Genomic DNA, 14959 nt, shown 5'->3' with positions numbered 1-14959 from the left:
TTTGTGAAGGACTCGCTGCATTGACAGGACTTGCTGGGAGAGCGCATTGTATAAGCAAGAACGATTGGAGAGCGCCCTGTATAAAGAACTCGCATCAGTGGCGCATTGTTGAGGCTTCGCCATTCGAACTGTTGGGAGCGCATATAGCACCGGTTCGTTTATTACATATGCGGCTGAGCCGCGAAGTAACCGCCAGCTTAGTTTACCTTTCCCCCGATAATTGTCCGATCAGCGCCAACGAACCACGAGGAGCGCCTGCCATCTGTCCTACCATCTTCTTCGTGGTACGAGTCGGGGACCTGGAGAACGAGCTGTGGACATCATCCCTGGACCATCAACCCTGACCATCTACATCCCCGTGTGAGTGTATCAGTGTGCGCGGGCCCATTTGTCCAGGGGATAAGTTAAGACTGTTCTTAAGGCTGCACTGTGTTTCTTCTTCTTCGCATCATTGTACAAAGTGTTAATAAACCAATCTGTTCTTCCTTTCTTCTTAATCCAACCGTATTAGTGATTTCTTCCATTGGGTAAGCGTGGCACAATTATAACTGCTCAGATCGGGTTTAGTACCCGTTAACGGCCCGGATCACGGCTCGCTATCGCTCGGCATTTCCACCTAAAACCGTGGTTCGGGCGGGGTTATTTCCTTGCTTCCTGGGAGGCGCTGGTAATTAGGTAATCTATCTATAATTCCAGTAATCTCTGTGTGTTTGTTTGTTTGTCTGTGACCGCTGTTTCTCGACAACCACGGGTCCGATATACTTTAAACTTGCCAGGTATATTGCTGGGGACCCGAGGATGTGCCTTTTCAAGGTTTCATATTAATCGGACAATTACTTACCGAGCTATGTCCAAAAAACGATTCAACCAATCAGAGAGCAGCGAGCTATCGCGTGTGCCGAACGTGGCGAACACACACTGCCTCGGATGGCACATTTGAGAGCGTATTCATTTATTTCCCGTCGGCAAACTATGTTGGCGCTATGTTGGCGTTAAACGATGTTTTAAAACTAATTAAAACCCCGGGGGGATTGTCACTGTACTCGCAAGCCGTTCGCCGTTCGCTTTGGCGTTGCGAATGGACCAAAACATTTCATGGACCAAACCATTTCATGTAAAGCGTTCGCCGTTCGCTTTGGCGTTGCGAATGGACCAAAACATTTCATGAACCAAACCATTTCATGTAAATAGAGGGGGGGATATAATTTTAGATATAGATATAGTACGGGCATGCCCTAGTAGGAATAATTCGGCCTACTACCCTATTCAGCGCTGACCAGAAGGAACGTAATAGCCCCGGACCATGTCTGCTAGATAAAAGACAAGGGGATTAATCCTCCCTTGGTAAGGGGAAGGCCGACGTTTAAGATCCGCAACAATATATATATATATCTATATCTATCTATATATATATATATATATATATATATATATATATATATATATATATATATATATATATATATCTATCTATATATATATATCTATCTATCTATCTATATATATATATATATATATATATATATATATATATATATATATATATATATATATATATATATATATATATATAGATAGATATATATAGATATATATAATTAATTACACCATTAATCAGTCCATTTGTGTACACCGCTCCCTACCAATTCCATCTCCATGTGCAGCATGGTGGCACCTTCCGGCGCTGAAGGCCTTGCCTGTCCTGCACATATTGGTGGTTTGGCTGTAACTGTAGTTTGAGGCCCATTAGTTCCTGTCAAAACCTGTGCCTCCTTGGTGTTGCAAGGCTGAATCTCCTGATAAAAGCACATAAAGACAGATTACAAAGGAAACAACATTAAAAGGGTTGGTTTCAAGTGAGAAGTGGGTTTAGTCACAAACATTAGGGAAGGAATATGACAAATTTCTATGCAAATAACGATGCATAATCCGATATCACCTCACTCTTATTGTTACGTGCTCCTCCCCGACCCCCTGGTCACGGTGTACCTCCGAGCCCCAAGAGGAGTCACGGCAGAGAAATGTGTTATTCTGTATGTCAAAGATCAAGGGAGAAGCCACCCCAATTGTTACTCACAAACAAATATTGTATTAAGATCACACAAGAATAACAGTACAACAATAATAGTATTCAAAAGTACAATCAATATGTCCTATGATGGTACCATCAGTTTTGTAATATTTAACTCACTGTGCTCCAATTGAGTGAAACACGAACATTCCCCAATGTCTCTTATTCCCAGCTTAGAGACGAAATTGATTCGCTCCAGCGATCGCCAGAACGAGGTCCAATCGAGACCAGAATCCTGTGCGGATGGCAAATACAGTCACACAGCCGAAGCTGCACAAAGGCGCCCTCAAGGTGCCTGGGAAATCCAAAGGTGCGCTCCAGGCGACTGAGAGATCACACCCTCGGGTATGGACGAATTAACCTTCAAAAAGCCATGTCACACACACGCCCCAGATCGACGTCTGAATGCGGTGGAGATGGTCGAAAAGAGACGAAACCACGAGCGAAGCACAAGTCCTGCGCGAGTCAAAATGGCCGACGACCCGGTCTTGTGGCGCACGGCACGGCGATGATTCTCTCCTGAATCGATCGCAAAACCTGACACGCAGGTTGATCGGTCACAGCGATGACAACTCTGTCGTAGGAATCCCTTTCCTGGAAACCCGAAAGTTCGCTCGTGACTCTGGCTCACCAACGTTCGCTTCAGAACCCGGAGCAACTCAGCTTTCTTGTCCGACTCATTCGCTCCGCCCTTTCTTTCTCTTCATCCTCCGGTTCCCGATCCGGTTTCCTGTTTCTTTTCACATTAACTTTTTTTCCTTTTGAAAACAGCTCATGGACAATAAACCTTTTGAAAGCAATAATAGTATATGGAATCAGAAATATTTACAGTGGATGCAAACCACCACAACGGAAGTGGCGAATCCGTAACACTTATGCTCATACATGCAATAAGGGAACTAGAAAAGCACTAGGTAAAGAGCATACCTCTGCCATGCTGAACATTTTACGATTTGTATCCCACTGATAGGTCATATCTGCATTCGGAGCTGAACCAAAATCGAATTGGCTTGTTCTTGTCACTTACCCAACTCATTCACCAAGTTTTGTCATAAGTCGTCCATAACTTTTTGAGATATTGTGCCATATATCGTTTTTTTGCCCTATCTCTCAAAAGTGAAGAATCACTTAAAAATTCTCAAATTCAGATCTGGATCCAGATCTTCACCAAAATATAATTATTTCGTCCGTGTCACATGCCAAACCTCTCAAATGTCATCCGAATCCGTCCACAACTTCTTGAGATATCCTGTTCACAAACAAACAGACAGACGGACAAACAGACTGGTGAAAACAAAACCTCCTTCCACCTTCGGTGGTGGAGGTAATAACTATTTCTAAGGTATACAATCTTAACCCCTAAAAGCCATTTCCAAAACTATCCTGCACAAAGTAACAGTAGGCTGTATAATTTTACATCACTGTCTAACTCTGCATTGTTCTGCACAATATCATGCTTTTCCCTTAAAAATGGGAACAAATACTATTTGATGTGTGTTTCATTTATATAGGGCCAGATTTACATATGGTCTGGCTTATCTATTTCCATCATCGCCTGCAGTCTCGTTACACCTGTAATGAATGCTTAAATTACAGTTTAATTTAACAAACCTTTACAGTTTAATTCCCACTGAGCTGTTTGTTTTTCCTTTTATAATTTTTAATATTGGTCGTAATATTATTATATTATTTATTTATTTATTTAGCCTGGTGTTGGCTTAGCGGTTAGGGTGCAGACTTGGGATCCTATGGATCCTGAGTTCAAATCCCGGTCGATCGCTGAATTAACGCCGGGGGAGTTGACTCAGCCTGCCATCCTTCCGAGGTTGGCAAATTGAGTACCAGCTTGTTGGCATGAATGATTCCGGTGTCTACCCCAATTTAGAATAGGTACACCATATCCCTGCGCATCGTAAGAGGCGACTAAGGGTTGGCGTCAGGATGGGCATCCGGCCATAAAAAAAAACATTGCCTCAAACAGAGAACCATGATTGTCATGGGGCCCGCAAGGCTAACCCCCGCTCTAGCGGGGAAAAATGGCCTTAAAACGATCATTCATTCATTCATGCATTCATTTATTATTATTATATGCACTATGCTTTATACAGAGCATCAGTTCTACCGGAGCATTTTCTTGGCTAAAGTCATAATCCTGGGTGGGTCACCACTCCGACACAGCTTTTATAATTGCTGTTATTATTTTTGAACCAAAAAAACATCTAAGCATGTCATTCTCATGACCGTTCTCTCTCGTGAGGTGCACACTTGTATGCTCAGCTATTCTTATTTTATTACATATTTTATAGTGCTTAAACTCTGAAATGCTAGGGGGTGGGAGAGGGCCTGCATTTGGAGAATGAAATGCAGGCTTGATTAGAAGAATGGATTTTGTATTCCTTTGTATAATGCATAAACTCATTGTCTCCTTCTCTATCCACAGGCTAAACTGTCCATTTGATACGATCGTAGAACTGGGTGGTAATGCTTTACAGGGTAATGAACACGCTTCACCATTTCTGTTCCTGCACCTGTACACCATCTGTTTAACTCAGCCATATTTATTGCAGTAAATTGCAAATTGTCCACAAATTTCAAAAAAAACAAGTCATTCAATTATCATGAATATTTCCGGACAACTATGAAAGCTAATGGGAGAGGTAAAGAGCTGAAGGTAGAATGTTAATATTGACTGGAGCATTGTAGTGAACAGGATGTATGGATGCACAAATTTATAGCAAGGGTAAGTACATGATAACAACTCGGGCAGGAGTTAACACGTTGCTGGCCCACGACAAGAGCAGATTATACAAATACCTGGACACAGGTTCTCAAGTGAGAGGAAGAGGATGAAATATAGATTTGGTTAGTTCGTTGTTAGCAAATGCATTTTCAATAGGGATTCAATGCATAACTTTACCCACTGGTTGCATCGTTACTATGATTCCACTTCCGCAGTGCTCTTGCACATTAGGGCAGCAATCTGTAATTTGTTCAGGGTTCAGATTATAACTCACCTACTCTTCTTCGAAAGACCATTGGATATTTAATGTATACCAGATAATTCTCGCAGATGGGTCTCCAGCTTAACATATATCTGAGGATTGGCACACTTGTCGATGAAGTGGCATGGCAGCGAAACTCCAATCGGAGTTTATGGTCGAGTCAGGAATCAAACCCAGACTATACAGCTCAAAGACAAGTGTGTTACCCCTGTGCTACCCTGAATGAACTACCAGGTGGATTGGTAATTAAGTATGTGGAACATGATGTTAAACCGACAGGTCACTAACCTGTGGAGGAGGATGCAGCTCTCCCTCCGGCCTCCTGCTCGGAACTCTTGGTAATGTGTGGGTATTTGTATTTTAAGGGAACCAACCAGTCTTTGTACTTGAGAAGCATGTGCCCCAGTCTACAATGGGGAACATACAGAGATACAGAGATACCATTGTAGGTGGTAACTGGAAGGAGAAGTCAGAAGGTACCAAGAAAATCTGACTTCGTAAACTTTCCTTATTTCCTCACTTAGGAAAGATTTGACTTAGCAAACTTATCTTTCCTCATGCCAAGCTCCTGCAGCATTGCTTGCTTGAAGAGCAGTATTATAATAGACATTATAGACAAGAGTATACATGAGGAGATTGGAGACAAGTTTTGTATGACATTTTTACATGTGCATATATGTATATTACATGTCCGTGTGTTACCAGCGGAGCTTGGGGACTGCGATGCAGTAGAACACTCTCCATCGCTTGTGTCTGAGTTCCGTTTCGTGCCTGGACAGACAGAAGAACATGAACAGGCAATATTCAAAGCATGGATTGTATGCAGGTAACGTGAAAATTCTGTTCCAAATAAATAAATCCAACGCCATGTTTGTCAATTCTTGCTTTGTGTGTCCAATGGAATGTTTTCACTGAAAATACTTTTTTATCCATAAAAGAAACAAATTTCATTGCATGGGAGGTATAAAAAAAAAACGAGTTCACCTACAGATAAATACACTGTCCTGTCACCAGCGATTAACACCGTCAGATGATGGAAGGCCGTAACGGTTTTTACTCCGAGGCGATCAAGACGAAAATTGGCGGCACTTTTTGGCACGCACGGGATGGAACCAAAGTGCCTACCTGCATGGAACTCACAGGGTTTTATCCTCGAACCCACAAAACGAATAAACACAACAAATGAAATGCACAATAATAGATGTAATGAAATAAATCACGGCAATAAAACGAATGGTGAGGTAACCTAAAGCCTAATCGAGGTACCTCCACACGCAGACTCAAAACAGACAAGGGGAAAGATTAAAGAAAATAAAATAATGTTCTTTTTATATCGGCCGACACTAAGCTTGCTCAACGAGATCGTTGAAAGATGTCAGCAGTACGATGGGGCCCGAAGCGTCTCGTGCGGGAAGTGCTCCAACAATGGTGCTGGCGCTGCGCATCAAAAACGCCTGGTGTGAAGCAAACAGCCAAGACATGCCACCTTTGAGATTGGCCCTCCTCGTCCTGGTGTCGAACAGCACGGCCTTGAGCCCTCCACAAGCCAAGCAGTCGGCGAAACACTACCCACACAGTCCAGAGCTCCTTAGTGAGACCCACACGACCAGCTCACTAAGGACAAGATGGCCCCCTTCTTGTTCGAGCAAAAACCCAAGGGAACTCCAACTGAGAGAGACCCAAGAGGCGCGCTCTTCCTCCTCTTTCTCTCTCTTCCAAAGTGCACAACTCCACGACCCAGTTGAACAACCAATGCTAGCGTCCTGCTCCCGCACATGAGCAAGCAGCAGCCGAGAGCCACCCGAGACAAAAAGCGACCTCTCTACTGGGTGGGGGGCCTTTTTCCTTAGTCGGTAGGTGAGGCGGGGTTAATTGTCTATTACGATTCCCTGGAGGCGGGTTTATTTGTCGATCGTAATGTTCGGATCCTGTTGGCTGTGGTGGGGCAGGGTTTAGCCCAATTGGGAATGTTTGGGTTTCTGTCGGCATATATGCTGGTAGTTGTTGTTGTTGGTTAACGACGTGGGTTTTTATGGCCGGCTTGTTATAATTGTAAGAACATAGGGGAAATGACAGGAGGCCATCACATACTGGGGAGATTAATCTTAAACCCCAGAGCTAATTAGCATGTCTTCACCCCCTGTGTGAAGAACACATAAACAACCTTAAGCTCACAGTTTTTCTACTTGCATATATCGAGATTGGCTTCCAACTCGCACATGGTCTATGCTACCCTACACAATCCTATCTCCACGATGGTATGTCATCACCTACCCCCAAAAACGTAACAATATTTATGTTCAATTCTCATTGGACCAGGATCCGACTTCCTGGTGCTGCAGGGGGTTTCAGGTCAAATTTGATGACATAGAGCATGCTAACATTTTGGAATCACCGTAAAGTTGGCTATCTTATTCCCTCCCACTCATTTTGGGTATTATAGGTCCTTTCAGAAAGAGTAGGCCATTCTGTGCGAGTACTCTAGTCAAGTTCCAAATCCATACTCTGACTACTCCTAAAAAGGTTGTGAGCACAGTCTGGTCTGACTGCACAATATCCTGAGACCAAAAATGTCATTCTGACCCCTCGATGGCCAAAGGTCCAACATCAACCAAGTCAAATTAAATGACAGACTGACAAATCGTCAAAAAATTCATTTTAATTTGTATGATGCTCCCACCTGGGCTGTGGCTCTTGTATGTTGGGATCCCAGTTTCAAATCCCATATATAACCACCTTTAGAGGCCATTTTTCCCCGCAAGTGGGGGGTGGCCTTTTCGGGAACCGTGGTTGTTGTTGTTTTTCGGTCCCCTTTTTGAAGCAATGTTTTACAGCCGGATGCCCTTCCTGACGCCAACCCTTTTTGCCGCCTTTAACGACAAACAGGGAATTACCAGTGAACTGGTCCTCAATTAGCCGACCTCCGAAGGAATGACAGGCTGAGTCAACCCCCCTGGCGTTAATTCAGCGATCGACCGGGATTAACGAACCCAGGATCCTAGGATCCTAAGCTGACACCCTAGCCGCTAGCCCAACACCAGGGTTAATCCCATATACTGTGTTTATGTATACTATGTCCCATATACTGTATAGTATATATATGTATATATACTATATATACATATACATTTCAAATCCCATATACTGTGTTGATATTGTCCATCATCGACTAATGTCCTTGTATTTCACCGAAAAAAAACCATTAACACCTTAGGATGTCCTGCACATGATGTATATGTGGAATCTCCTTCATGAACCTATATCAGTGTTAAAAACAAACAATGAGTTGCGCTTTTGTGTTTTATTTCCTGGTGGAGAATTGTCGGCAGTACCGAGGAGCGAGCCAACCAATGCAAGATTATGGGTCCAGTCTTGAAACGATTTTCAAATAACGCAAGCTACATCAAGCCACACAAAAACTAGAATGTTCCAAGTATCTCTCGTATACCACAGACATGTACTCGTACGTTTTCCAAAAGCCACAGTTATGCTGTCACCTTAATTTTTCTCACCATTTAACCAATTGGAGCACCTGTAATTTCACTGGATCACATGAATTGCTATGGAATAACTGATGTCTCATCATGTTGAGATAAGGGTTTTAATCAGGATTACATATTTAAACATAAGTTGAGTTATCATTGTGTGTGTGTGTGTGTGTGTGTGTGTGTGTGTGTGTGTGTGTGTGTGTGTGTGTGTGTGTGTGTGTGCGCGCGTGTGTGTGTGTGTGTGTGTGTGTGTGTGTGTGTGTGTGTGTGTTTTAGGGGCCAAACCCCAGCACAGTCTGACATGAATTACCTCAATCGTGCCAAGTGGCTGGAGATGTATGGAGTTTCCATGCATACTGTGAAGGTAAGCCAGGTTGTCCTTTGTCTTTTGTTTTATGTAATTGTTTGACCATTGTAGGATTGATCATTTGTCCTTTGTTTTATGTAACTGTTTGACAATGGTAGGATTGATTATTTGTCCTTTGTTTTATGTAATTGTTTGACAATGGTAGGATTGATTATTTGTCCTTTGTTTTATGTAATTGTTTGACCCTTGTAGGATTGATTATTTGTCCTTTGTTTTATGTAATTGTTTGACCCTTGGAGGATTGATTATTTTCCCTTTGTTTTATGTAATTGTTTGACCATTGTAGGATTGATTATTTGTCCTTTGTTTTATGTAATTGTTTGACCCTTGGAGGATTGATTATTTTCCCTTTGTTTTATGTAACTGTTTGACAATGGTAGGATTGATTATTTGTCCTTTGTTTTATGTAATTGTTTGACAATGGTAGGATTGATTATTTGTCCTTTGTTTTATGTAATTGTTTGACAATGGTAGGATTGATTATTTGTCCTTTGTTTTATGTAATTGTTTGACCCTTGTAGGATTGATTATTTGTCCTTTGTTTTATGTAATTGTTTGACCCTTGGAGGATTGATTATTTTCCCTTTGTTTTATGTAATTGTTTGACCATTGTAGGATTGATCATTTGTCCTTTGTTTTATGTAACTGTTTGACAATGGTAGGATTGATTATTTGTCCTTTGTTTTATGTAACTGTTTGACAATGGTAGGATTGATTATTTGTCCTTTGTTTTATGTAATTGTTTGACCCTTGTAGGATTGATTATTTGTCCTTTGTTTTATGTAATTGTTTGACCCTTGGAGGATTGATTATTTTCCCTTTGTTTTATGTAATTGTTTGACCCTTGTAGGATTGATAATTATTTGTTCTTTGTCCTTTGTTTTATGTAATTGTTTGACCCTTGTAGGATTGATTATTTGTCCTTTGTTTTATGTAATTGTTTGACCCTTGTAGGATTGATTATTTGTCCTTTGTTTTACGTAATTGTTTGACCCTTGAAGGATTGATCAATTGTCCTTTGTTTTATGTCATTGTTTCACTCTTGTAGGATTGATAATTTGTCCTTTGTTTTATGTAATTGTTTGACCCTTGTGGGATTGATCATTTGTCCTTTGTTTTATGTAATTGTTTGACCCTTGCGGGATTGATCATTTGTCCTTTGTTTTACGTAATTGTTTGACCCTTGAAGGATTGATCATTTGTCCTTTGTTTTATGTAATTGTTTGACCCTTGTGGGATTGATCATTTGTCCTTTGTTTTATGTAATTGTTTGACAATGGTAGGATTGATCATTTGTCCTTTGTTTTACGTAATTGTTTGACCCTTGGAGGATTGATCATTTGTCCTTTGTTTTATGTCATTGTTTCTAAAGGTGGGCGCGATTCGGAAAATTTTAAGTCCGCTTACCGCTTATCCGCTCCGCCAGCCCGTGTAGTCCGATTCGCTTATCCGCTTCAGCGGCCGAAAATCTTAGTCCGCTTACCGCTTATCCGCTTATCCGCTTCGATTCGATTTTTAAAAAGCGCTTCGACGTTTTTAAAGCGATTTTTGACGTTTCTAAAGGGAATTTAATGCTTTTTAAGCCTAAATAGCCATTTCTAACTACTACAAAGACAAACAAAGCTTTTAAGATCAAAAATATACATTTTTATTGAAATAAAATTTATTCAAAATGTTGTTGTTGTTGTTGACCGCCGGGTTGTGGATGTCGCTGTGCTGGGACTGCTGGTTTGCGTCGCTCGTGTGCCTGTCCCTGGCACTGCCGCTGGGCTGGAGAGTCAGAAATCTCTCCATCTTGACGTTATTGCCGCTCTAGCGTCCAATAAAATATTCAGTTTTCACTTATTATTCACTTAAATAAATATTCACAATTCTAGAGTAACGGCTCAGGCTAACAGCTGATTTGGCGAATCGCGATGCGCTTTAATTTTTCGGTAGTCCCCTTACGCTTATCCGCTTCGGTTTCCGGGGGTTGTTCCGATTCGCTTATCCGCTTCGAAAACGTTAGTCCGCTGCAGCGGATATGCGGATAAGCGGACTTTCGAAGCGGACCGCCCACCTTTGATTGTTTCACCCTTGTAGGATTGATCATTTATCCTTTGTCCTTTGTTTTATGTAATTGTTTCACCCTTTGAGGATTGATCATTTGTTATTTGTTCTTTGTTTTCTGTAATTGTTTGACCCTTGGAGGATTGATCATTTGTCCTTTGTTTTATGTAATTGTTTGACCCTTGGAGGATTGATCATTTGTTTTTGTCCTTTGTTTTATGTAATTGTTTGACCCTTGTAGGATTGATCATTTGTCCTTTGTTTTATGTAATTGTTTGACCCTTGGAGGATTGATCATTTGTCCTTTGTTTTATGTAATTGTTTGACCCTTGGAGGATTGATCATTTGTTTTTGTCCTTTGTTTTATGTAATTGTTTGACCCATGTAGGATTGATCATTTGTCCTTTGTTTTATGTAATTGTTTCACTCTTGGAGGATTGATCATTTGTTTTTGTCCTTTGTTTTATGTAATTGTTTCACTCTTGGACGATTGATCATTTGTTTTGTCCTTTGTTTTATGTAACTGTTTGACCCTTGTAGGATTGATCATTTGTCCTTTGTCCTTTGTTTTTTTTTAACTGTTTGACAATGGTAGGATTGATCATTTCTCCTTTGTCTTATGTAATTGTTTGACCCTTGTGGGATTGATCATTTGTCCTTTGTTTTATGTAATTGTTTGACAATGGTAGGATTGATCATTTGTCCTTTGTTTTACGTAATTGTTTGACCCTTGAAGGATTGATCATTTGTCCTTTGTTTTATGTCATTGTTTGACCCTTGTGGGATTGATCATTTATCCTTTGTTTTATGTAATTGTTTGACCCTTGTGGGATTGATCATTTGTCCTTTGTTTTATGTAATTGTTTGACCCTTGAAGGATTGATAATTTGTCCTTTGTTTTATGTAATTGTTTGACCCTTGTGGGATTGATCATTTGTCCTTTGTTTTATGTAATTGTTTGACAATGGTAGGATTGATCATTTGTCCTTTGTTTTACGTAATTGTTTGACCCTTGGAGGATTGATCATTTGTCCTTTGTTTTATGTCATTGTTTTACCCTTGTAGGATTGATCATTTATCCTTTGTCCTTTGTTTTATGTAATTGTTTCACCCTTTGAGGATTGATCATTTGTTATTTGTTCTTTGTTTTACGTAATTGTTTGACCCTTGTAAGATTGATTATTTGTCCTTTGTTTTATGTAATTGTTTGACCCTTGGAGGATTGATCATTTGTCCTTTGTTTTATGTAATTGTTTGACCCTAGTAGGATTGATCATTTGTCCTTTGTTTTATGTAATTGTTTGACCTTCGTGGGATTGATCATTTGTCCTTTGTTTTATGTAACTGTTTGACAATGGTAGGATTGATCATTTGTCCTTTGTTGTATGTAATTGTTTGACCCTTGGAGGATTGATCATTTGTCCTTTGTTTTATGTAATTGTTTCACCCTTGTAGGATTGATCATTTATCCTTTGTTTTATGTAATTATTTGACCCTTGGAGGATTGATTATTTTTCCTTTGTTTTATGTAATTGTTTCACCCTTGGAGGATTGATCATTTATCCTTTGTCCTTTGTTTTATGTAATTGTTTGACCCTTGGAGGATTGATCATTTGTCCTTTGTTTTATGTAATTGTTTGACCCTTGTAGGATTGATCATTTGTCCTTTGTTTTATGTAATTGTTTGACCTTTGTGGGATTGATCATTTGTCCTTTGTTTTATGTAACTGTTTGACCCTTGGAGGATTTATCATTTGTCCTTTGTTTTATGTCATTGTTTGACCCTTGTAGGATTGATCATTTGTCCTTTGTTTTATGTAACTGTTTGACAATGCTAGGATTGATCATTTGTCCTTTGTTTTATGTAATTATTGTTTGACCCTTGTGGGATTGATCATTTGTCCGTTGTTTTATGTAACTGTTTGACAATGGCAGGATTGATCATTTGTCCTTTGTTTTATGTAATTTTTTGACCCTTGTGGGATTGATCATTTGTCCTTTGTTTTATGTAATTGTTTGACCCTTGTGGGAATGATCATTTGTCCTTTGTTTTATGTAATTGTTTGACCCTTGGAGGATTTAGCATTTGTCCTTTGTTTTATGTCATTGTTTGACCCTTGTAGGATTGATCATTTGTCCTTTGTTTTATGTAACTGTTTGACAATGGTAGGATTGATCATTTGTCCTTTGTTTTATGTAATTATTGTTTGACCCTTGTGGGATTGATCATTTGTCCGTTGTTTTATGTAACTGTTTGACAATGGTAGGATTGATCATTTCTCCTTTGTTTTATGTAATTGTTTGACCCTTGTGGGATTGATCATTTGTCCTTTGTTTTATGTAACTGTTTGACAATGGTAGGATTGACCATTTGTCCTTTGTTTTATGTAATTGTTTGACCCTTGGGGGATTGATCATTTGTCCTTTGTTTTATGTAATTGTTTCACCCGTGTAGGATTGATGATTTATCCTTTGTCCTTTGTTTTATGTAATTGTTTGACCCTTGGAGGATTGATCATTTGTCCTTTGTTTTATGTAATTGTTTGACCCTTGGAGGATTGATCATTTGTCCTTTGTTTTATGTAATTGTTTGACCCTTGGAGGATTTATCATTTGTCCTTTGTTTTCTGTAATTGTTTGACCCTTGTGGGATTGATCATTTGTCCTTTGTTTTATGTAACTGTTTGACAATAGTAGGATTGATCATTTGTCCTTTGTTTTATGTAATTGTTTGACCCTTGTGGGATTGATCATTTGTCCTTTGTTTTATGTAATTGTTTCACTCTTGGAGGATTGATCATTTGTTTTTGTCCTTTGTTTTATGTAACTGTTTGACAATGGTAGGATTGATCATTTCTCCTTTGTCTTATGTAATTGTTTGACCCTTGTTGGATTGATCATTTGTCCTTTGTTTCATGTAATTGTTTGACAATGGTAGGATTGATCATTTGTCCTTTGTTTTATGTAATTGTTTGACCCTTGTGGGATTGATCATTTGTCCTTTGTTTTATGTAATTGTTTGACAATGGTAGGATTGATCATTTGTCCTTTGTTTTACGTAATTGTTTGACCCTTGAAGGATTGATCAATTGTCCTTTGTTTTATGTCATTGTTTCACTCTTGTAGGATTCATCATTTGTCCTTTGTTTTATGTAATTGTTTGACCCTTGTGGGATTGATCATTTGTCCTTTGTTTTATGTAATTGTTTGACAATGGTAGGATTGATCATTTGTCCTTTGTTTTACGTAATTGTTTGACCCTTGAAGGATTGATCATTTGTCCTTTGTTTTATGTAATTGTTTGACCCTTGTGGGATTGATCATTTGTCCTTTGTTTTATGTAATTGTTTGACAATGGTAGGATTGATAATTTGTCCTTTGTTTTACGTAATTGTTTGACCCTTGGAGGATTGATCATTTGTCCTTTGTTTTATGTCATTGTTTCACCCTTGCAGGATTGATCATTTATCCTTTGTCCTTTGTTTTATGTAATTGTTTCACCCTTGGAGGATTGATCATTTATCCTTTGTCCTTTGTTTTATGTAATTGTTTGACCCTTGGAGGATTGATCATTTGTCCTTTGTTTTATGTAATTGTTTCACCCTTGGAGGATTGATCATTTATCCTTTGTCCTTTGTTTTATGTAATTGTTTGACCCTTGGAGGATTGATCATTTGTCCTTTGTTTTATGTAATTGTTTGACCCTTGTAGGATTGATCATTTGTCCTTTGTTTTATGTAATTGTTTGACCCTTGTGGGATTGATCATTTGTCCTTTGTTTTATGTAACTGTTTGACAATGGTAGGATTGATCATTTGTCCTTTGTTTTATGTAATTATTGTTTGACTCTTGTGGGATTGATCATTTGTCCGTTGTTTTATGTAACTGTTTGACAATGGTAGGATTGATCATTTGTCCTTTGTTTTATGTAATTGTTTGACCCTTGTGGGATTGATCATTTGTCCTTTGTTTTATGTAATTG

General features: G+C 39.3%; 1 protein-coding gene across 5 annotated transcripts in view; it reads left to right on the top strand.

The window, feature by feature from the left end:
- LOC137431435 (band 4.1-like protein 5) overlaps positions 1–14959 on the top strand; it is a 158042-nt gene that overhangs the window by 68399 nt on the left and 74684 nt on the right. For 4 of the 5 annotated variants that reach the window (XR_013624117.1, XM_068122754.2, XM_068122750.2 and 1 more), the window contains exons 6-8: positions 4512–4564; positions 5779–5899; positions 8838–8925. Coding sequence is in view for 4 of the 5 variants with exons in the window: in XM_068122754.2 (XP_067978855.2) it covers positions 4512–4564; positions 5779–5899; positions 8838–8925 (262 nt within the window). In the remaining variant the exon portion in view is untranslated. The remainder of the gene's footprint in view (positions 1–4511; positions 4565–5778; positions 5900–8837; positions 8926–14959) is intronic. The other variant, XM_068122753.2, reaches the window with a different exon arrangement.

This window comes from Myxine glutinosa, chromosome 7 (genome assembly GCF_964187855.1).
Source record: "Myxine glutinosa chromosome 7, kmMyxGlut1.1, whole genome shotgun sequence".
NCBI lineage: Eukaryota > Metazoa > Chordata > Myxini > Myxiniformes > Myxinidae > Myxine > Myxine glutinosa.
Note: the sequence above shows the minus strand (reverse complement) of the source record. Positions and strands in the feature narration are given on the sequence as shown.